We start from the raw sequence: 22816 nt of genomic DNA, 5'->3' as shown, positions 1-22816 counted from the left end.
AGGTCAAAGCAAGCAGGACAAACTGGGGGGTCAGCGTCCCTGCAGAGGGGCTGCGTGGAATAGGTGTTAACATGTATTGTGTTAGTGGAAGTCAAAACTTACTGATATTGTCCCTGAAAAAGGAAAGTATTCAAAATAGTTTCTATTTTGGATTTAGATTTCTGTCAACAATGGGATCAAATGAAGCTAGCAATGCTAAAGATGCAGTGGATGTTAGGTGGAATAATAACTTCAGGCTGAGGATCCAATGTGTAGTCAAAGTGTCTTGTACAACTGCTCACCATTCATAAAAAAAACTAACTTTGATCGGTGCATCATCAACTACTCAAATACTTAGTATGCACAACTGTATTTTGCAGCTTAATTGTATAAATAATGTATTTAAGCAGCTTAATAAGACAAATAAAAAAGAAAATGTGTCCTTAAAATGTTGTATAAAGTAAAAGAGTCTCATAAATGACTCAAGTAAAGTAAAGAGATTTCCAAATTGGATTATGAATTATAACAAATGTCTTTATTAATGGCTAATAAATTATGTATTAGTGCTTTAAATATCAGTAATAATTAATAACATTGGGGACTGGTATTTTTCCTCCTGCAACATATCTTGATTACTGATCTATAAAGCGATCATGATTTATTAACATATAGTTCATAAAGTGATACTTCCAGATTGTACAAAACCACTTGAGTGTAATGAGTAGTGGCTCTGCACTGCGTGGCGGCGGGGTGAGGAGCACTTTAATTTACTGGGAGAGGATGAATGCAGATGAGTGTTTTTGCATCCGAGGTGTTATCACTGCACCTTGCTCATAATAATATCGCACTGAATCATCCATAACTGCTGAAATGATGATGATGGTTTGCTGGAGGGGTCAGGAGGGGACAGCGGCTGTCAGATTTAAGGAGGGATGATTAGGAAGAAAAGTTTGGGTGTTCCTGAAATACAATTTACACACCTCCCATGCCAGTATTCCCCCAGTGCACCCGTTGCGTAACACCAGGCTGTGTGTGTGTGTGTGCGCGTGTGCGTGTGTGTGAGTGTGTGTGCAGCAGGCTGGTCCCCCTCAGTGCTGCTGTGGAGCCTTGCAGGAGGAGGCGGTGGTCGTGTTATTGAGCGGCCCGGCGGTGGAAGTTGCGCTGCAGGGGTGGGACTTTCTTTCTGCAGTCGGTCGGTCGGGGGTGAGCTGCGGCTCGTACAGAAATGCCTCAAGCAGCAGCTTTTCAGACTCCAGCGAGCAGCAGCACAAGCAGACGGACACCTCCGAGTAGAAGATAAATCCTCCTCCTCCTCTTCTTCTTCTTCTTTTCTTCTTCTTTTCTTCTTCTTTTTCTTCTTCTTTTTCACCACCTTTCCTGCTCATCTTCCCCACACTCCTCCCCATCCTCCGGGGGGAGTGTGAACGCCGTTTTCTCTTCTCTCCACCAGCCCCGGGATACATAGACCGGACCGGCACCGGTGTCATTGGATGGAGAGAGGCGCCTGAAGAAGGGAGAGTGGTGGAGTTGGTTTGCCCCCCTCCTCCTCCTCCTCCTCCTCATCCTCCTCCTCCTCCTTCTTCCCTACTGCAGCAAAAGAAAACTCCGGGTAAGAAATGCGTGCTCACTCAGGCCGTTTGGCCCCATCGATCAGCTGCAATAAGCCGCTGCGCTCCTGCTCTCCTCCGTGCACAACATGCATCATGGCGAGACTTGGGACTTGCATGCGTCTTTTTCTCCACTGCTTCTTTGTTGACAGTGAAGGGATTCATTTAAAGCGTGAAGCATTAGCTGCGCGTGTGAATGCATCCCAGCAGACGGGATGGCAGGCTTTCCTGACACGGCGTTTCCAATCCGCGACTCCAATCGTTTCTCTCAGTCGATCCACATATTGTTACGCATCGCAAGTCGACCTGAACTAGGAGCAGGTTATTGGCTGTGGGAGTGAACTGGTGCTCACGTCAGCCTCTGGGGCTACAGGGGTTAAAGGATAGATAGCAAGAGGAGGCTGTCAATTCAGCACCACTCTGCTGGGGAAAAAAAAAACTTAGTGCAGGATTGACGAGCAGCTTTTCAGGATGTGCAAAAGTCAGGTTCAGCCAGGCGTCTGTTTGCAGGATAGACTTAATAATCTTCATGCCTTGAATACTTAAGAAAACCATTTAGGACTGGGTATCTTCTGAGGGTCAAGGATAGAGAGTGTAGTACCTGCACAGAGTTTAAAGTCCAATAAATAACATTGACTTGACTGTGTTTTTGCAATTGGTACCAAAACTCAGTCTGTTTTAGTACCAATAGCAAAATTATATTTTCTCTCCATTACTTAATTTAGCGGAATATTGATATATTTCGCTAAAAACCTTCAGTGTGTAATTGTATCTTAACAAAACAGTTGTGTAAGAACTTTGTCTGTAGATGAAATGCAGTCCTGAGTGTGTGTGTCACCTGATCTTTTATCACTATATTCCATTTGTTTGCCCTTTTTGGGAGTATTTTATGCCTTTTATTACGAATAAGGTAACAGGTAATGAGGGCAGAGAGATGCCAGTCAAAGTGGGGTTAGTTGTGGTTCACTGTCCGCGCTTTAACTCTCTCGACCATCGTTTGGCTTTTCTATTATGAAATATTGGATAGTTTCACCACTCCAGGCCGCTGAAAACGAGTCAACGATTTGAAAAGATAACATCACTCTTTGATTAAATTACTCTCAACTCAGACAATATGCAACCTGTGACGAGGGGTCGTGACTAGAAAGTGCTTTGCTTTAAAAGGTCACAAGCTACAAAAGGTTGGTGTGTTTGATTTGCTAAATGAGCATTCTGTCTTAGAGGATTTCAGAGGTTTTAGATTGTGTGTTTCTCTGATTCTTTTTGGAGCTATTGGTCCTATTTACTGGAACTAAAGTTGACTGATTGTCCCGCTAACACTTTCTTGGCTTTCTAGACGTCCTGTTTCCCCCTGAAGCCGTCCAAACTCCTTATTTATTTATTTGTTTGAACTCTTGGCTTCCTTTTCTGTGTTCCATCTCAAAAATTAAATGTTGTGCACTGATTACCAGGAAAGCTTTTTGCATCAATTAACAGTTTAAAGATGTGTGGGAGTCTCAAAGCTGTCGTTTTATGAAGCACATTCATAATCCAAAAGAGGAACATTCACCTGGCTTTGCTTTAGACGTCTTATAATCCATAATCAAGTGTGTGTGTGTGTGTGTGTGTGTGTGTGTGTGTGTGTGTGTGTGTGTGTATGTGTGTGTGTGTGTGTGTGTGTGTGTGTTTCACTGGGACTCTCGCTTCCTCCTCGCCCGGCCTGAAATACGACCTGCTCAGAATTCAATTCCTTCACCAGCACTCGCAATCATCTCAGCCATTGGTTTCACTCTCTTTCTCGCTATCTGCCATGGGCTTCCCCTGCTTCTACACACACACACACACACACACACACACACACACACACACACACACACACACACACACACACACACACACACACACACACTCCTTGGAAGAAAAGTGTGATTACATTAAGAAAACTGAGAGCACTTAGATGAACCCTGGAGATGTGGCTGTGTGAATCTACTGTAACACCTAAAGCCCCTCTGCCATTATCAAAATGGCTCTTTCCTAAGATCGAGCGATGGCTTACATCTTAATGTATCACCGCTAACATTTACAGAATAGATCATGTAAAGGATTGCCTCATTTTATGATCAAGGCCTGTGGTCAGGGCAGTTTGCTGCCAAGTGTAGCTACAGCTCACTTCTCTCGGAGATGACTTGAAGAATCGTAAAATGAAATATCGCAAGATGAATCATATTTATGAGATTGAGAATCCTAGGAGTTATCAGGCATTAAACAGCGTTGTTTATGTCAGTCTCGCATCTGTATTGTAAATATGTAGCTAGATCTGGTTAGCTTAGCGTAAAGACCGGAAACAGCTAGCCTGGCTCTGTCCAAAGGTAAAGAAAGATTTATTTTATTCTAATTTGTTTAATCTGTACAAAGTGTAAAAATGATCATTTGTTGTTTTACAAGAGGTTATGTGCCGGACTATGTCTTGGCTGGGAGTAATCTCCAGCCATTAGAGGCGTAATTAGAGAGCTTGAGAGGTGCTGGTTGGCAGATTGTGTTACCTTTGAGTTCCCACTCTTTATGCTAAGCTACAGAAAGCTAACCGGCTGCCGGCTCCGTCTACATATTTACCGTACAGACAGGAGAGTGGTATCGATCTTCTACTCTTGGCGAGAAATAAAATAAGTGCATTTCCCAAAATGTCCTTTAACTTATTCTAATTTCCCCAAAAATGTTGCTGATCTCATATGGATAAAAATACACTCAAATAAAAGTTGTTTGTTTTGACTTTTGTACCTATTTACTAAAAATGTAACCAAGAAAAAGGCATTTTTTACCAACTGATTGTGTGATCTGTGTGGGCAGGCATTAAATATCGTTTGTTATATCACTTCACACCACAGCAGTTTACCAGCTGGGGGTCCGACATTGTTCTCTGATATTAAATCCCTTCTGTCCCATCTGTGATTTGAGAATTTCAAAGTAAGATTTAACCTAGGACGCAGAGTGGAAGCATAAAAACTGTGTTAGTGTCCCAATACGTTTGGATCTGACTGCACTTACTTAATAGTTGATCAATAAAACTGTGGCTTGGCTTCAAATCACTGCTCTCCCCCACTTTGGAGAATTTAATCTTCCGCCCACCTTGGCATGACTGAGAGTGAATGAACCCTTTTCCAAAACATTACATCGGTTCTGACAGATGCTTATGCAGCACTAAGTGTTTTCCCTGTCCTGTATTAGCCTAATTGTCAGGTTGTTAATCTAATAAGTAGTAGTTATAATGAGTTTGACACCAGAGCTTCGGACTGACTTCAAGATTGCAAAAGTGATGACAAATCAGTGGCATGGAAAAAAGTCCATCCGTGTGGAAATAAATGGGAAACACTCAGCAACTTCTTTAATTACCCGGCTGGCTGTGGTTGCATTGGGATGCATCCACGTGTGTGAAAACATGATCGAGCTCATTGTGGAAAACAAAATGTGCCCTGTCGTCATTAATCTGGATAAATAAGACATTATTTTACATAATTATTTTGTAGTTAATTAAACCAAACAAGCGGTTTTGTCTCCATTTGTCTGCTTTGATTGTGTTTGTAAAGTTTTATCCCCTCTGAGTGAAGTCAGCCGGGCTTTTCCTCGTAAGCGCATCACAAACAGCGGAGAGAGGGCTTTTCTCTGTCTCTGGCAAAGAACATAACAGAGAATATTTAACCGGCAGATTTTTGGAGCCAAATCAAACTCCAGTTGAGAGAGTTGTTTAAGTAGCCCTCGATTTAATAGTCAAAGTAGACAGAGCGCAAACGATTCTCTGCTTGCTGTTACACTCAAGTTCGCCGCTTCCATTAGTTTCCATTTGGAGTTAAACTGATTTGCAAACATCATCTAATACAAATGGAGAGTCAAGTATTTCTGTTAGTTTCATAGTTACGGCTAAAAGAGCGAAACGGATGAAACGGATCATAAAATGAAAATGAAAAATATTTTGGTGGTTAAATCTCATCTTTGTTAATTCAAGGGCCAATCTGTACACTGAATTTACTGCATAGTGTCTCGTATGAGTCACTGTCTCGTCGAAGTTTGTTGAGTTTTTCTTGTCACTTCCTGTTTTATTTTGTTTCTCAATCCAGATCCCTTTACTTCCTGTCTTTGTGTGGTTTCCCGCCATCCTCAGCGTCTGCCCCGCCCCTGATTGTTTGCACCTGTTCCCACTCACCTCTTGTATAAACAGTCCTGTCTCCCCTCGTCTGTGCCAGTTGTCTTGTTATATCATGTGCAATGTACCAGCGTATCAAGAAGTGTTATTTTTCTGAGAAGTTTGTCCTCCTAGTGAGCGTTTTGAGTTTGATTATCTGATTTTTGAAGTAAAGTGTTGATTTTCTTTACACTTTACATTTGTTTCTGGCGTCGTGCGTTTGAGTCTTCCTTCCCAGTGTCTGAGGTCTTGACAGTATGTTTCATCAACTTCTTAGTCCAAGTAAACATTTTTATTGTGATCCACGTCAGTGCCGTGGTTCGACTGATGGCAATGTGAGCAGTCCATGCTCCACAATAAACGATTCCTACTGACTTTTCCTCTCGGCCACCATGTGGTTGACATTTTTGGTTTTGAGTGTAATATCTCAGCTGTTGGATGGAGTGCCATGACATTCGATCTATGCATTCATGTTTACGTATCTTCCGTATTTAAGTAACGCCACTTCCGTACATATTTTAACCCAAACTATGATGGTTTCCTAAACCTAACCAAGTAGTTGTGTTGCCTAAACAGGTCAGACAGGCTCGCACAGACACACTTTTCGCTCGTGTTGCTGGACATTCGTGGGAAAATGCTCGACAAATAACAACATAACTTTTCCTAACATGATACGAAACGTTGTATGACGATGCGTTGACATGGTAAACATTATACCTGCTAAATATCAGTCTGGTAGCATTGTCATTGTGAGTATGTTAGCATGCTGACATTAGCATTTACCTCAAAGCCCTACAGCCTCACAGAACTGCTAGCATGTCTGTGCTTTGCAGCAACTTCACCATAAATGTTTGTGGTTTCAGTAACTTTGCCACACTTTTAGAAGAAGAATACTTGCCAAAAGTTGTTTGAGTTCACGTTTTGTTGTTTTAACTCTGCGTGATTGAGCTGATTAGCTGCAGCGTGCAGGTTCTTCCTGTCTCAACTGGCGCCACCGCTGACATTTAAAAGCCAGAACTAGCCGGTGCGATGCTTCTTTTACTTAACCATGCACCAAATGAGCTGTCCAAACCAGAAAGTCAAAGTGTAGCTGGCATGAAAACAGGCAGATATGTGAGGAGGTAAACAGAGAGAGAGAGAGAGAGAGAGAGATTGCTGCGTCGTGATATATCTGGCCGTTTCACAGAGAGCGGCAGTGAGGCAGTTAAATTGATTATGATTCATTGGGCGAGATTAAAAGCAAAGTAGATTGATCAGTTGCTGTGAGCGTGAGCGGACAGGCCTGTGATCCCTTCCCCTCCTCCTCCTCCTTCTTCTCTTCCCAGGAGCTCTGTTTCTCATTTCTCTTTCAACAGAAAAACTCACGTCTTCTTTACTATCCCCATCACTTCTTTCTATTATCTCCTCCTTGTCTTGCTTCTCTCCTTATCTAACCTCTCCTTTCTTAGTTATTTATTTCATTGTCCTCTTTATGTGTGTGGGCGTGTGTGGACATAAATCAGCGTGTCAGTTCTTATTGATTTGACTTGTTTTAAAATGCAGCTCCAATAGTGGAATTTTCTTGTTTTCGTTCTTCCTGGTTGTTAGCAGCGATGCCATGTTTACATCCAGCGTGCAGAACCTGCTGCTCTCAGCTGGAGACACACACGCTGACTGTCACATTGATTTTTGTTGGCGACGCTGCACCAGACCACAGAGAAACCATAGAAACAAAGACACTTTCTTACACTGAGATACATCGTCTAAACTACACACTAGAACTATGATTAGGATTATGATGTGATTACTGTAACTAAAAAAAAAAGGGAGATTATGCAAACACGAGGGATTACAGCTCCTGAAGTTAAAGAACCACAAATAAATCCACCACTGGTAGACTTTAAAAAAAGATGGACCTGCGTCAAACCTTTGGCGTGAGGATAAGGCGAGCTCTTGGCGGTATACTACACTTGTAGTATCTTTCACTCAGCTGTAGAGGTCACTAGGTAAAACCGAAAATAGAAAGTAAATAGAGAGAGGGTTCACATGTTCTTTCTGTGTATAAAGTTTTTTTTGAATGGAACCATATTATTTATGAAAGTTGTTCCTGTTGAGGTTTCTGAATCGGTTTTCCTATTTCCGATCAATGTTCACAATTGAAGTGAATTTTAACCTTATTGATTATACTTTTACTGTTATACTGTTTTTTTTATTTATGGACTCCAGGAAGAGCACTTGATACGAAATGCAACCACTAATGGGGATCCAAATAACCAATAAAAAAATGAAATGAAAAGCCCCATTAGTTGTTAGAATTACAACCTTCCCAGAGAGACCCTAACCTGCACTGGTGATTTGATTTAACTGCCGCCACATTGAAAGACATCATACTTATCACGTCAGTTTGATCACGTAAACACATCCTGCAGACTTTGGTGGGAAAAAGAAGGTTAATATTCAGATACAAACCTGACTTTGCAGAAAAATATTTGTAAATAATCATGCATGATTGTTAACTATGACTTTTCCTCTGTGTTTATTTTTCCTTTGACAGCCTTATTATCGTTCTGTGAAATTGTATTTAACAAATTTCACAAGCTCTCTTCCAAAGCATTACTCACATGCCACTTAACGCTCATCGCAGCCTGTTTTGCGAGCTGACATTGCGACAAGATATTAATTTCATGCATATCTCGGTAATTAAAACGGCCTCGACACAACTGCTCTCTGTGTGCACTCGAGGAAGACGGTCGTTTTTAGGCTTTCTGGTGAATGTTATCAGACACAGCACTCCTGAAGCAACGGTGAGATAAATCTAAAGAAACGAGAGAGTCGAGATCATGTGGGCATGAAGATGACACATCAGTGGAAAAGCTTTTATGCAAATGTTCACCTTTCCCTTCACAGCCGTTTATTAATACCGAAGGAAAAAGTCTCAATTCTAAAACAGAATTAAGACGTGGTTTATGTTGAGGCCGTTAATGCAATTGAAAAAATGTGAGAAAAGTGGCACTGTATTGTACAGAGATTCAGATATCACTTCCCTCCCCTTAATGTAAGCATCTCCTTGTCTGTTTTCCTTGTTCTCTCTGTCTCACTTTATAACACAAACTATTTAAGCCTCCCCATACCATCGTCCTTATCACACTATCTGAGACACGACGTTACGTGGTGACAGGAAATGGGAAAGAGAGGATAGCAAGCAGCAAAGGTCAGCAGCTAGATGCTGTTCTTCTCTGTCAGAAACCACCTTAAGGCTGGAAACAGTATCTGCTTTCCTATAACCAAATTGTGAGCTCCTACATTCGAGGATAATTGCACTTTTTTGACTGATCAAATGATCCAATAGTCTAATTCCCCGATGGCACTGAGCTGAAATGAACAGACTGCAGTGAGTGTGAGCCTGCTTTGTTAGTCTCATGCCACCTTAAGCCCACTGAGGCACCAGAGTGCCCACAACGCCTATTTACTAAATCTGTCTGAAACATTGTCTCTCTCTCTCTCTGTCTCTTGTTCTTTCCCTCCCCATATTGATCCTTCCTCCTCTTCTTCCTTCCCTAAAGCTTCCTCTGGACCTCCTTTGACACTCATGTTACCTTAAACTGAGCCAAGCTGAGCGATGCTGGGCCGAGTTTGGGAGGGGAGGGGGGGTCACATTTCCCTCTCTGCTAGAGATTCCCAATGCTTTGCTAATATCACATCAGCAGCTGTCAGTGGACCCTGCACTGCGTCAGCCACTTTAATTGGCCTGCAAGGCTGTGGTCCGCAAAGCGTTCAGCAGAATTGCGTCGACAAACCCACCCCAGCCCCCCTCCAGCTTTTTCTATATCATTAGTGTAATGCTCCCAAGCTATTGAGATATGGGGAGATTCCAACAAGGGGTTAGGGTGTAGGGAGCAGGAGGGGAGGTTGGGTGGAGGAATGAGTCACAAGCAAGCGGCCATCGTTTTTCTTTATTTTGCACTTTGCGGAGGAAGAGAAAGGCGCAGGAAAATATTGTTCTCTTGTGTCTCTTGAAAAAACAGCCTCTGCTGCTATTTAAAATCATTGAGTTCTCCCAGAAGCAGAACTGAGGGAACAGTTTTCATTTATTCTTTGTCAGAGCAGCAGGATTAGAAACTAACAGTAAGTCTTTCACATGTACAATACATTTAATCTCTGATCCTGAACAAAGGAAGTCAGAAGTCAAGTGTTTACTTGTTGAATCTCTGACAGGGCTCCAGAATATGAGAAGCCACAGTTTTGTCTTTCACAATCCTTGCAGTTTCAGTCAAATTACCGTATATGCTCATGCAAGAAAATAACTAATTTCTGACAAACAAGTGTGTTTGGATCACATGACACTGTATTATTATTTATTGTATTGTATGTGTTTCTTCCCCAAGTCTTGCCGTTGCCAACGGAAACAAACAACAGCAATAGTCATTTGTTCAAAGACTTAAATCGACCTACTGTTTAGCTTTTTCTGACATGCAACCTTTGTGGTCTCACAAAAAATGGCTGTTGTCTCTGAAGCAAAAACTAGCATGATGTCGCCAAGCACCCACAAAACCTCTAAGGGAGGAAGTTGTGGTGGATTGTACAAAGCTACTTTGACACCAAACATTAAAGTTTACATCTTGTGTCTGACCAACAGTCAAATTGGCTCAACGCTGGCGCTGACGCAGTGTCAGTTTAGGCTGAAGACTACAAGTTTGAAAATGAAAAACTTCTGGTGACGTGGAATCCGAAAGAAAAGCTTTAGGCTAGCAGCTGGAGGCTACATTAGCTGCTGCTAGCATAACCCACCTGAATCTCCTACGAACTGTCTGGAGTTGCATTATGGATAATGTAAGCGCCGTGCTTTGAAGAGGAACAAGAATGTGTGAAATAAAAAAAAGATAACTCTGGTTTGATCCTTTTTCTTTCTTTATCCTGTCCATTGTGAGTCCGGCAATGTTAGCGAAGTACAATGCTAAATCGGCGGAGTGCTCTTTTTGAACCATGCCCACAATCTTACATTAATCTTAACCAAGTAGTTGGTCTAAACCTAACCAAACCTCAACTACAAAACACTCATTTGTGTAATTATGTGGTATCAACCAGTGAAAGTAGATGTGGCCAACTATGCACCATTTTGAGCCAAAGGTTTGCATATCTCAGCAGGTGATTTCAGTGATGGGGTTTCTGCTAAAGGACTGTCAGTGAGTGGATTCTTTAGTTGGTATGGAAAACTGCAGAACGTTTCCAGAGCCCTGACATCCCTTGTTATGCATACATGTTATTGTGCGTGTACTCCATCCTGTTCAGGTATCTGAAGCAGCGGTGGATGACAGGAGTCGTTAGGTTCCCAAAGTTAATTTTGCCCTGTGGCCCAAAGCAGGTTAATTGCCATGTTGAAGGCAATATGAAAATGTTTTATAATTATACTCCATTGTTCCTTCAGCTGAATACTCAATATATTTAAGAGGAAGAAATAACCCAAATTATTATTCTGGATGATATAATTCTGTTATAGTTCTTTGTGTAGTTTGTTCTAAGACCAAGTCTGGCAACAGTATGAGACTCTGTTGTGGCTTCTGACATAAAAGTCCCCATGTTTTTTCCCAGGCTGGCTGCAGAACCATGTCCTCCGCTGAAAGTGGGGATATATCAGGCTACCATCTGAGTGGTGAGTTGTCAGTTCCGGCATATTCCGTTTTTTTCTGCATGGGTGTCCGTGTGTGGATTAATGCATGTGGCATCCACACTGTTGTTAATATATGAGTGTGTGTGAGATGAGTCTGTTTGTAGACTTTCATTCATTGCCGTGCATCTATGTGTCTGCTCTCAGGTTGCTTTTTACGACTCTTTCGGCCTTGTGTCCTGCTGAAGGCCGTCGATGAACACATTTTGACTTGCCCTATAATTGGCTTATCTCATGTGTTAAAAAGCAGAGATAAAGCTGTCAAAGTCGTCCTACAGAACGCTATTCATCTTGAGAAAGCCAGCTCGGCACAGGCTCATAATCCCTCTCTAAAATGCAACATGATGCTCTGACGTTTAATTCAGAGAGGCATTTCAATGTGTCTGTCATTTTCTCCACAAACTATTATCTGATCTACTTCAAACTTTATGCATTCTGAAATCTCCCAAAGTCATCTCAATACTCGGTGCTAAACGACAAGCCTGACTGTGCTCAGTGATTGTGAGCTTGTTAAGACTCCTACTGGTCTTTAAATAAAAGCCTCTCTAAACTCTCTCTCCTGTGTTTCTCCCAAACTTCCACCAGTGATCAAACTTCCCCCATCAAATATCAAATACAGACAGTGTTATGAGGCCATTGATGAAATTGATGGAAGTAAGGAAAGCTGGAAGCGCTTGATTTGTGTGTCTCTTTCAGTGGTGCGTAACCCGCCCGGCTGGGAGGTGGGGCTCTATCTGGTGGGCTTCCTAGTGCTGCTGTGCGTGGCCGGGATCAACATCTGGAAGTTGTGGAAATCTGGAACCTTCCCTGCGCCGTCTCCCTTCCCCAACTTTGACTATCGATACTTGCAAGAAAAATATGGAACCTCCTTCTCAGAAGTCAGACAAAAGGTGCATTTACAATCATGCTACTCAGAAATACAATATATATCTCCGAACACTTTCCCATGAGGCAGGGAGGGGAGAGGTTTTGTGAAGTGGAAGTTAGTGGCAAAGTCAACCGGCTTCTTCGCTTGGACCAAGTGATGAACAATCATATGAGGGTCGAGAGTCTGCAGCTGATTTCAAAGACAGGTTTCCGGCGGGTGAAGGATTTTTGTTCTTTGAAATTCTCTGGACGGCTTTTAGTTTGACCCTCAGAGTCCTGGGCCTCAATGAAACATGATTAACTTTACCTTAGAAGATAATAGAAATAAAGGACAATGTTTAAAACAGCATACTAATAAATAATCAAAAATGTTCTTCATCTCTTACTTAACTCCTCTCTGAAGCGAGTGGCCGCCAACAACCACCGGCGGACCTCCACCACCTCCAGCCGCAAACCCAGCCTGGCCTTTGGGGACGTCCCGGATGGTATCAGGGACCTGGGCCACCTGGAGCTGATGAGCAGGGAGCTGGACCCGACCGGCATCGCCCAGCTCAACCGATCCATCTCCACCGACTCGCTCAGCTCCATCTCCTCCATCGCCAACAACTTCGGCCACGACTACACGGTCGGCCAGCTGGAGGTGACGCTCGAGTTTGAGCAGCCCAGGCATCCGGGACAGGGGGCGGGAGTGCTCCACATCACTCTGCACCAGGGCAAAGACCTGCTGGAGAGGGAGGAGGGAGACTTCCCCGGCTGCTTCATCAGAGTCTCCCTGGGGCCAGACGAGCTCAGTGTGGGAGTCACAAGGGTAAGGAGGCTGTTGTCGTTTTGTGCTTATATACCCAAATGATTCAAAGTAAAGCCACTGAAGTGGTAAGGTGTTAAGAGCTCACTGTGTTACGATGGGGTGCGTTGTTGAACGCTGATGTTTTGAGCATGTTCAAAATTACCGGACGTACCCGACATGTGCTTCATAAGATATGCAGACGTTACATTACGTTAGACATACGTGAATACGGAATACGTACGTGAATACTTACCTACGTGAATATAGTACGTGAATACCTACGTGACTACGTTAGAGGTACGTGAGGATTGTGAATCCTACAGCCAATGTATTGATAACGAGTGGATAACCTATTCCTACCTTATGTTAAGATGTTGCCTGACGGCGGAGTAACTTATTAAACGTGTTTCTACAGTACAGCTAGCGTTCAGCATGTTAGCCGTTCTCCAGCATCAGCATGACGTGAACCAGATGCCACTTTTCCAGCTCCGTTGGCCAGACGCTCTGATACGTTTTAAATAAGTAAGTGATACGCTATCAATATGTTGGACATACGTATAATAATTTGTTATGTATTCGTCAGCTACAACACCGCTGTGGAAAAGTTGGACGTATTTGGACTCTGGCAAATTTTGAGCTACTTTTCATATATGCCGGCATATGTTCTATACAGAACTGTGTGACAGGGCCGTGTGTCTGGCGTGTTCGGCGTGTCGTCTGCGTCCTTCAAACGATCACAACTTACCCTTAGTTTATATCAACCTATTGCCGATATTTCGTATGCGCCGGCATACGTTTCTGTCATACGGATATGTGTGACAGGGCCTTTAGGCTACACCTTGTGGACCAACCTGGTCTTGTTTTCGAGGGAACCTTATTTCCTTAAATACAAACACACCTAACCAAGTAGTTTGGTCGACTAAACATAAGTACATTTGTTGCGTCTTTGTTTTGTTTTGATGTTGGGTAGTCAGTTTCGTTTCTCTCTGAATGGTGAAGTGTTAGTGGTTAGCGTTAGGGAATAAATCACTTAAAGGTACCTTGCAGCGTTTTTGATCACTATTAGCGCTATTGAGCAGTGTTTTTAAGAGCGGGTACCCGAGGACACAGGCGCATGCAGGTGACACAGTACACATCCTCGCAAATGGTGTCACACTATTCCACTCAACTACAGGTTGTAGTAATAAGTAGCAAACAAATGTTTCAAATTTACAGTGATAAAAAATCACTCCCCTCTGCACTACAGTGTGTCTGTTCGTGTGAATGCATGTGCGTCAATGACTTTACTTATGTCAATGTTCAGTAAAGGAAATGCGTTTTTTTTGTGTTTGGAACATGTGATCATTAAAGAATCATTAAAGTTCCTCATTAGAGACTTTCAGCGTAACTGCCACCAGACTACTGATGTCGGGGCAGAAGTTCAGGACTGCGGGGGGAAAACAAATCTTCTCAGGTGGTTAAATAGCAGTTAGGCCGTGACGACTGAACTTGGGCTAAGGACTGAAGATAAAAGTGGCTCCTGACGTCTGAAGCTTTCTCGCTCAAGGAGGGCAGCTTTGGCTTGCTTGAACTGTGTTGAAGGTTTTAGCCCTGGCTGATTCTTTTTAGAAAGAGACAGTAATTCGTCCCACGGGGGTGAGAGCCTTGATCCTTCAGCTTGACAAGCCAATCCCTTCCTGTCTGACGGAAGAGCCCATTTCATTTGCTTGAGTGGCGAGCCCCACGGGAGCTGGATGTAGTCAAGGAGATTGTTTCCACATCCTTTACCTTCATCAGGAGTGATTGGCTTTTCAGTTCACTCAGTCTGGAATGTAACCTGTAACTCGTGTTTAACTGCAATTTAGGTTAAAATGATGATGATGATGATGTATTATGCATTTTCCACAATGACATTTTTTAAAGCTCCTTACTGTGAGAAGTGATTCCTTTTTAGTTTAGTCAGTTTAAAATGATGATAATGATGCTGCAAGTAACACAAATGTGAGTGGAGATTAGGTAATAGTGTTGGGTTATATGTCAATATATACCATGAGAGAGTATTAACCATAATATCCTGTTCATATGTCTGGATGTGAAATAACTTTGAGGAGAGTCAGATCAATGAGGAAGAAAATGTGATGAAGTACGTAGATTTTTCAGGTATTTCTTTCTGGTTATTTCTTTCCCAGATAGAACTATATCATGATTTTTATCACGCAATACACTTTGATATATAGGCATTTATGCATGTATGGAAACCTACATTAAAGCAGAAGAAGATAAGAAATAATGATATAACTGAAAAATAATAATAACTTCTTTATGATCATTTAAATTTCTCCTTTAAACACAGTATTTTAAAATAAAATAAAAATTATTCTGTGCGTTTACTGCATTTGTTCTTTTAATTTCAGCTGTTAAATTGCTCTCTTTTAAAGTCAGGATTATTTTTATTTCATTGTACTGCACCAGTTAGTTTTGTGTCTTTACTTTACCATATTAGTATGGTACCTAATAATTGTCATTTACTACCATAATCAAAAAAATAGGATATTTTAAATTAAAAAAATTTGACTTAGTGTCTTGGCAATTTGGGTCTATAGAAGCGCTTTACAAATAAAATATAATATTATTATTATTGATTACAATGAGTGCTCCTATTCTTATCATGCATAATTTTTAAATCTTTTTTATCATCTTGATTGTTGCTTTTTCTTGGAATTCTCCTTTAAATCAATTTTCATAAAAAGCTTGAATATAACGTGAAGTGACCTTTCAGCAGGAAGAAAAGGCTACATTCCTCCATCTGCTGCACCTGCCACTCGCCTTCTGCTCTTAGTGAGACATTGCCAGAAAATTCACTAAATCCTGCCTCGCTGTGAGTCATCGGCATCTCGCCTTCGTGTGATTGCGGTCTTGTGCAGTTTCATGCAGGCTTGACTACACACGGACTCACCAGGGCTCCCCTTACTGGAGCATGTTGTTATGTTGTATTAATGTGTGCTGGCTGAGTGCATTAATAATGGAAGCAGAGCCTTTAGTGGCTCCCTTTACAATGTGGAGCAGTGAAGACCAAAGAAATGCTGACATCAGCTTCTTTCGCCTAATGGTCAAGCCAGCTTTTCTCTCTCTCTCTCTAGGAGCAAAGCGAAGCAAGAGCAAAGAGAGAGGGAGAAGAGAGAGGGGAGAGAGAGGAGAGAGAGAGGGGGGAGAGCGAGAGGGGAGAGCGAGAGGGAGAGAGAGAGAGAGAGAGAGAGGAGAAGGTGAGAGAGAGAGAGAGAGAGAGAGAGAGAGAGAGAGAGAGAGAGGAGAGGGAGAGAGAGAGAGAGAGAGAAGAGAGAGGGGCGAGCGAGAGGGAAAAGAGAGCTGAGAGATAGAGAGAAGAGAGGAGAGGGGCGACAAGGAAAGAAGACCGAGAGAGGAGAGAAAAGGGAGCAGACCCGCGGTCCCAGACGAGCGCAAGACGAGACGAGAAAGAGAGATGGGCAAAGCGGCGGGATGCTGATCTTACTCTCTCCCCTCCCTCTCTCTCTTTCTCCCCTCTTTTCTCTCTCTTCTCTCTCTCTCTTTGTTTTTTTGCCCATCATCCCGTCTCTCACTCCCTCTCTCTTCCCATATTCCCCCTCATCTCTTCTTCTCCCCATCTATTTGCTGGCACTGCTTCTTGCTTTTGTCTTTTGCCTGTGATAATGTGCCACTCTTCCTTCATTCTCACACACACATGCCTCTCTCTGAGCTTTTATTGCCTCATTTTCGCACACATCGCCATTGTTACCCCCCCCCCCCCCCCCCCCTTAAGCAATAAGCCTAACAGTGCAGACAGACATATTGTGGATGGAGTGCAGGTCTGTGTGCTGGGCTGCCAGAGAGATTCTGTCTGCTTTGGATGTACATATTTGTACAGCAGCGGCGGTGGCGGTGGTGCTATTCAGCTCTTTGACTTGAGGCACAATAAAAGGTCGGCCTCACAGGCTGATCTGCAGACCCTGTGCTCTGAATTCACATTTCTTTTATTGCATAGTGAGTTGTTGTTTTATCAAAAACCACACCCCGTCTTTTTATTGTTTTTCCGTCTGTATTCTGTCTCACTGTATTTGTATTTAGTAGAAATCCTCCTCCTTGTATTTCACACTTCTAGAACAACCATGGTGTGAAAAAGAGCTATTATTAAATCCCCTCTCCTCTGCACATTTACTAGTTGCCTGGTAACTTCCGACCTCTTTAAAAACCTTCAATTCAGCTCATGCTTTAGCATCTGATGGCCTGAAAACACCATTAGCCACACAGCCAATGATGTCACTGTGGCAGCTGTGTCTCTCCCTTCAATCTAAAGTAGTGATGGTGTGCTCTGCTGGCCAGACCAGAATAGTGACTAGTAATCTGGATGATGAAAAACATACAAATTCAGTTTTTTACCGGATGATATCCAGTAAATAGAAACAGAGCGAAGGAATGTGTTTGGAAATGTGACATGGTGTGAAAAGTAGCAACATGTTCCTCCCTCTCTGCAGACTCTTCATTATGTCAGACATTCTTCTGATAACCTACACATTTTTGCATATCTGGTTTATTGTTGCCCCTGGTGGTATTGAGCTCAGCGCCGTTTTATTGCCTTCCTGTCCGTCTATTTTGACTGACACAGCGTTGGTGAAATGACCACACATTTTTTCTCACCGAGATAATTTGGGGTTTATTGCCCAGATGCAGTTTGGGATCTTACCAGAATGTGCAAACCGTAGCAAAAGTGCATATTGAATATAAATGAGAGATGTAGACAGAACAATAAGCCAATATGGACGGGAAATATGAAACTTTGATATCTACAGTTTGCTTTATCTACAGCTCCATTCTAATGCAATAAAGGAGAATAGAATTTAGTTTGTGTTGCTGATGTTGCAGATGACCACTCTGTTGACCCTTTTTTGCCTCTGACAGATCCAGGCGAATGCATACACGGTGATTTTTGATGAGCACTTCTCCGTCCCCATGGACTCGTCCCTGTTGGAGGAGTACAGCCTGTGTTGTGCCGCTTTCGGTATCGATGCTGATGAGAGAAACATCAGCGCGGGGGTGGCAGATCTCAAGCTGTCAGACCTGGACCTGACCATCAGACCGTTCAACGCCTGGCTCTACCTTCAAGATGTCAATAAGGTGAGTTACAATACGGTAATGTGGCATAGTGTACAATTTAATATGATGCAATGCAATAGAGAAAGAAATAAAGCTGTAATAGATTCTACAGTTCAAGGCAGATTTGAGTCCGTTTCCAGTGTGACATGTCCTGCTTCTGATGGTAAACTAAATATTGTGTTAGCAAACATGGTGGTGTGAGAGACCCTGCTGGACGTTCAGCGAAACTACATGTCATATTCATTCAATAAATACGAATGGAAGCTGAGTTGAGGCTACTTTACCTGTTAACTCTCACTGGTGAAAATAATCCAACCATGAGATAAAGTGACCACAAACAAATGTGGATGATCATTAAAGTCTATTAAGACTCCGTCCTCATCAACCTCATTAACAAAATGACTCTTCTTTTCTTTTTTATCAGCAACAGTATCCATGTATGTGCAGCCTGCAATGTGCCAATGAAATAACTGCAGGCTTGTACCATGTTTAATTATAATATGTATGTGTGTGTGTGTGTGTGTGTGTGTGTGTGTGTGTGTGTGTGTGTATGTGTGTAATGTTATATGTAATGTCTGCCATGCTCTTGTCTAACTCCGCAGGCTGTGGATGCAGTTGGGGAGATCCTGTTGTCTCTCAGCTATTTGCCGACAGCAGAGCGCCTCACAGTGGTTGTGGCCAAGTGCAAGAGCCTGGTGTGGACCAACAGCAAGAACACTGCAGGTCGGGGACATTCGTTTATTTGCTGTGCTGTGTTTTTATATTTTATTTGTAAATGTGTATGAATGGGAGCCACCTGAGTAGCGGTAACACTTTGTCTGAACTATGTATAATCTGTCCGCCTTTGACTCTTTATAAATTGTTAAAAATCCCTCATAACCTGAAACTGAACACAACACTTACCGACTCAGTAATAACAGACTCTGAAAGTCAACTCCCAGAGGATTCATTTGTTCATATCCAGACAGGCCGATGAGACTTTAAATGACACATAAATGCCACACTAACATTGTACAGATAAAGGTCAATATCAACCACAGAGATAATTGTGTGTACATGACTGTAAATTGATTACTCTTTAATAATGAGGAGTTTATTACTTGCTCTACTAACAGTGTGCAGCGGTGTTTATGTTTGTACGTGTGTAGCGTGGGTTTTAAAAAGCTTTCATTGCGGTTGTCATCGTATTTGCTCATTCTCGTTATCAGATCCATTTGTCAAAGTGTATCTCCTGCAAGACGGCAGGAAGATCAGCAAGAAGAAGACTTCCACCAAACGGGACGACACAAACCCCATCTTCAATGAAGCCATGATCTTCTCTGTGCCGTCCCTCGTCCTGCAGGTGACGTTTTAGACTGTCGCACCAAACTACTGTAGTCCTGAATTATTTTCAAACTTGACTTCAATTGCAGCTTCTTTTTTTTTTATTATACTTCAGTCTTCAGGACCAAAGTGTTTCACATTTTCCTGCAGAATCAAATGTGCATTTTAAATGTATGTTCAGTCGATAAAGGATTTTAAAGCACAAGGATGTAATTGCTCTTACACTTCTGTGTATTTACTAAATGAGCCAAACAGTAATAAAATTAAATCTGCGTAAAAGATGCTGAAACTAAAATGCCATAAACAATTAAAATAGAAAATATTGTTATTACATGTGTCCATTCAACTGATTCCATAAAGATGTGGATGAACCATGCTGTAAAGAAGATGCTGAGTCATGCTTACGCAGCAGGTTGTGTAACCGTGTTATGCTGTTTGCAGGAACTCTCCCTGAGGGTGACAGTGGCAGAGGCCACAGACGACGGCCGGGGCGAGAACCTGGGTCACGTGATCATCGGCCCCGAGGCCAGCGGGATGGGGATCACCCACTGGAATCAGATGCTGGCCACTCTGAGGAAGCCCGTGTCCATGTGGCACCCTCTGCGCAGGATCTAGCCCTCTTTGACCTCCCACACACCCGACCTGTTTCAAGTAAAACACTCGCTTCTTCTCGTTCCCTTCACCTCTCCCCTAATTTGGTCCCGGTCTGTTACACTGTTCTAGTAAGATAAGAGTGTTTGGCCCACAGCAGGATACGGTGTGGGGTATCTGTCGCTATGTGGTGAGTAACAAATTGGAGTAAGCACCTTATCTTCATGTAAGGGGGAGGATTCTGAAAAGCCAATGTTTGTCTCTGAACAGCATGTTTTTATTGATCCCTGGATCAATTATATGCTTAAAGCCTGTCTTTAGTATTTGGCTTTATTCTGGCCCAGGTGCATTACGGGTGAGGAAGGCACAGTGCATATCCCAAATTACCCAAATGACATACTAAAAGTAATTGAGTTTTCAAATGGTGTGCGTCCTACGTCCTTACCTTGTCCCCTTAGCTTGAGAATCGGCCTGCATCCAGATTCTCTCCACTACAACAACAGCAGGGGAGACATGAATATGGGGATACTTTTCCCCTTCTCAAAAGTCTTGTTTTTAAATTTCAGTTTGATGTGAATTCTAATGAACAAAAGGAGCCCCGCCTGGGCCGACGTAACCCCCTCTCTGCATGGTGCCTACTCTGGTTGTAGCCTGTTATAATGAGCGACTGGACGGAGGGGTTAAATCGCCTCTCTTTCAGGAAAACACTCATTTGTCTTTTCAAACCAGTCATTGATTGCGCCTACTTGATTGATTTCGTAGCGGCTTTAGAGCCGAGTTGAGTTAGCTCTTTTGGATTTGCTTGTGTCATTTGTTAACAGTGAGATTGACAAATAATAGAGGTTTTGGTAGGTTATTGGTTTGGTATGTATATTATTGTGCTTTTGAAAAAAAAAAATCCAGGTACTCTTATCCAGGTGAAATAATTGTAATTTGTAGCAGTTGTTACAGGGTGGCCAAATCAGACATAATCAGCATATAAATATCATATTACATTGTTCTATTTTTTACCATGATTAATGGAATACAATTTGCATAAGCATAATTAACGGTGTAAATAGTGTACTACAACATTCTTCTCAATGTCATTTTTTCCCCTCTAAAGTCTGGGTGCAATTCATGTTTTTCATAGTAATACACATTTAATAGACATCAGACTACATGTTCAGTTATACAACACTATATTTAACATCAATGTCGTTGCTGAATTATTATAAAAACACCTCTGGGAATTTAACTTGTGATGTAAAGTATGCTAACCCTTTTAAATGGGTTTACAGTTCCTTTTGTCTTAGAGGAAACACCTTGATATTCTGAATTCGCTCATTTTAGCTTTCATTTTAAGACACCTGCAAACATCTCGTTCGCGCTGAGGGCGTTCCGTTTGAAACCAATAGGAGCCACTTTGTAGCTTGAAGCCTGAATGGTAATATCGCTGTTAAAATGAAGATAATGTGACAGGGGTCTTGTAAAAGTCAGAATGTCAAGGTTGCTTTTTATCCGTCTGAGATATTCTCTACAACATTGTGCAATAGTGCTGTTTTGTTGTAACTTTTGAATGTAAATTATCATGTGAAATATCTGCTAACTCTAAAAGCATCATCGGCCTGTGATTTTCATTTTTTATTTTCAAGCAGAACCTAGTCTACATTTTTGGTCAAGTTCTGATTGCATTCCTCAACTCACTTTGAAAATCAATCCAAAAATAACACACCTGTGGTCATATAATAGACAATATTTCCTACTGTGCCAAATAATGAAGCAATATTTTCATTTACAATCAGCATTTGCATTTGATTCAACAAAGCTGTAGCCTACATTCAACCATGCATGAAGTTATTTAGCACTTGATGTGAATGTGCCTCAAGAATACAGTGTATTGTGTGAATGCTGTTTGAAATAAAAGCAATTCAACAGTAACAGTCTACATGTTTTTCTTGTTGGAATGACCCTGGAATTGCTGTAATCTGAGAGAAGCAAACACGTCTCGCTCTTCCCTTTTTTCTGGTTTAAAAAAATGTAGGTCTTAAGTAAAACATATACAATAGGAATAGAGTGTGGGAATGGCATATAGGTGCTTGTAAACTGATTTTGTGATCATTTTATTTTAGGTATATGCAGCAGTGGAAGGAGTGATATATTTTACTTAAAAGTAGCAATATTACAGTGTAACAATACTCGGTTATAAGTGAAAGTGCCGCATTCAAACTCTTATTTAAGTAGAAGTATTACCATCAAAATACACTTCCTGTACAAAAACTAAAAGTATGCATTATACAGAATTGCCCACATAACTTTATCGTGGCAGCTGGTAAAGGTGGATCTAATTGTATTTATTCTATATACTGCTTAACCTATAATACATCCTCATTTATTAGTTGATTTATATTTTCTTTTGATAAGTCTGCAATGAAACTAGTAACTAAAGCAATCAAATGTAGAGGAGAAATATTCAATATATGCCTGGGAAATGTAGTGGAATAGAATTATGAAGTACCACAATATATAATGATACTCAAGTAAAGTATAAGTACCTCAAAAGTGTACCTTAGCACAGTACTTAAGTAAATGTAAGTACTTAGTTACACTCCACCTTCGCTTAAGCACAATATCGACTGATATGATAGAGGTGGGCTATGCTTTATTACCTGATCTTAAAGAGAGTTCCTTTTAAGACTTTTGCACATTGAAACTCTGTTTTGAAAACTGAGCAATAGGATAGCATACTGTATTATTAAAAAAAAACATACCCA

The 22816-nt window shown here is 41.8% G+C and overlaps 1 protein-coding gene and 1 long non-coding RNA gene across 2 annotated transcripts; one reads left to right on the top strand and one right to left on the bottom strand.

Annotated features, from left to right (window-relative positions):
• The first annotated feature begins 850 nt into the window (after positions 1–850).
• Positions 851–21974, top strand: syt12 (synaptotagmin XII). The gene is made up of 8 exons (XM_029434488.1): positions 851–1588; positions 11311–11371; positions 12083–12276; positions 12657–13061; positions 17955–18170; positions 18752–18872; positions 19358–19491; positions 19914–21974. The coding sequence occupies exons 2-8, from the start codon at positions 11326–11328 to the stop codon at positions 20085–20087; spliced, it is 1290 nt and encodes a 429-aa protein (XP_029290348.1). The 5' UTR covers positions 851–1588; positions 11311–11325; the 3' UTR covers positions 20088–21974.
• LOC115010095 (uncharacterized) lies at positions 17994–19927 on the bottom strand. The gene is made up of 2 exons (XR_003832410.1): positions 19805–19927; positions 17994–19616 (listed from the first exon to the last, which is right to left on the bottom strand). It is a non-coding gene; the product is annotated as an uncharacterized LOC115010095 (long non-coding RNA).
• Positions 21975–22816: the final 842 nt, after the last annotated feature.

Source organism: Cottoperca gobio, chromosome 6 (genome assembly GCF_900634415.1).
Source record: "Cottoperca gobio chromosome 6, fCotGob3.1, whole genome shotgun sequence".
Taxonomy (NCBI): domain Eukaryota; kingdom Metazoa; phylum Chordata; class Actinopteri; order Perciformes; family Bovichtidae; genus Cottoperca; species Cottoperca gobio.
This window is presented reverse-complemented; position numbering and strand designations above follow the sequence as displayed.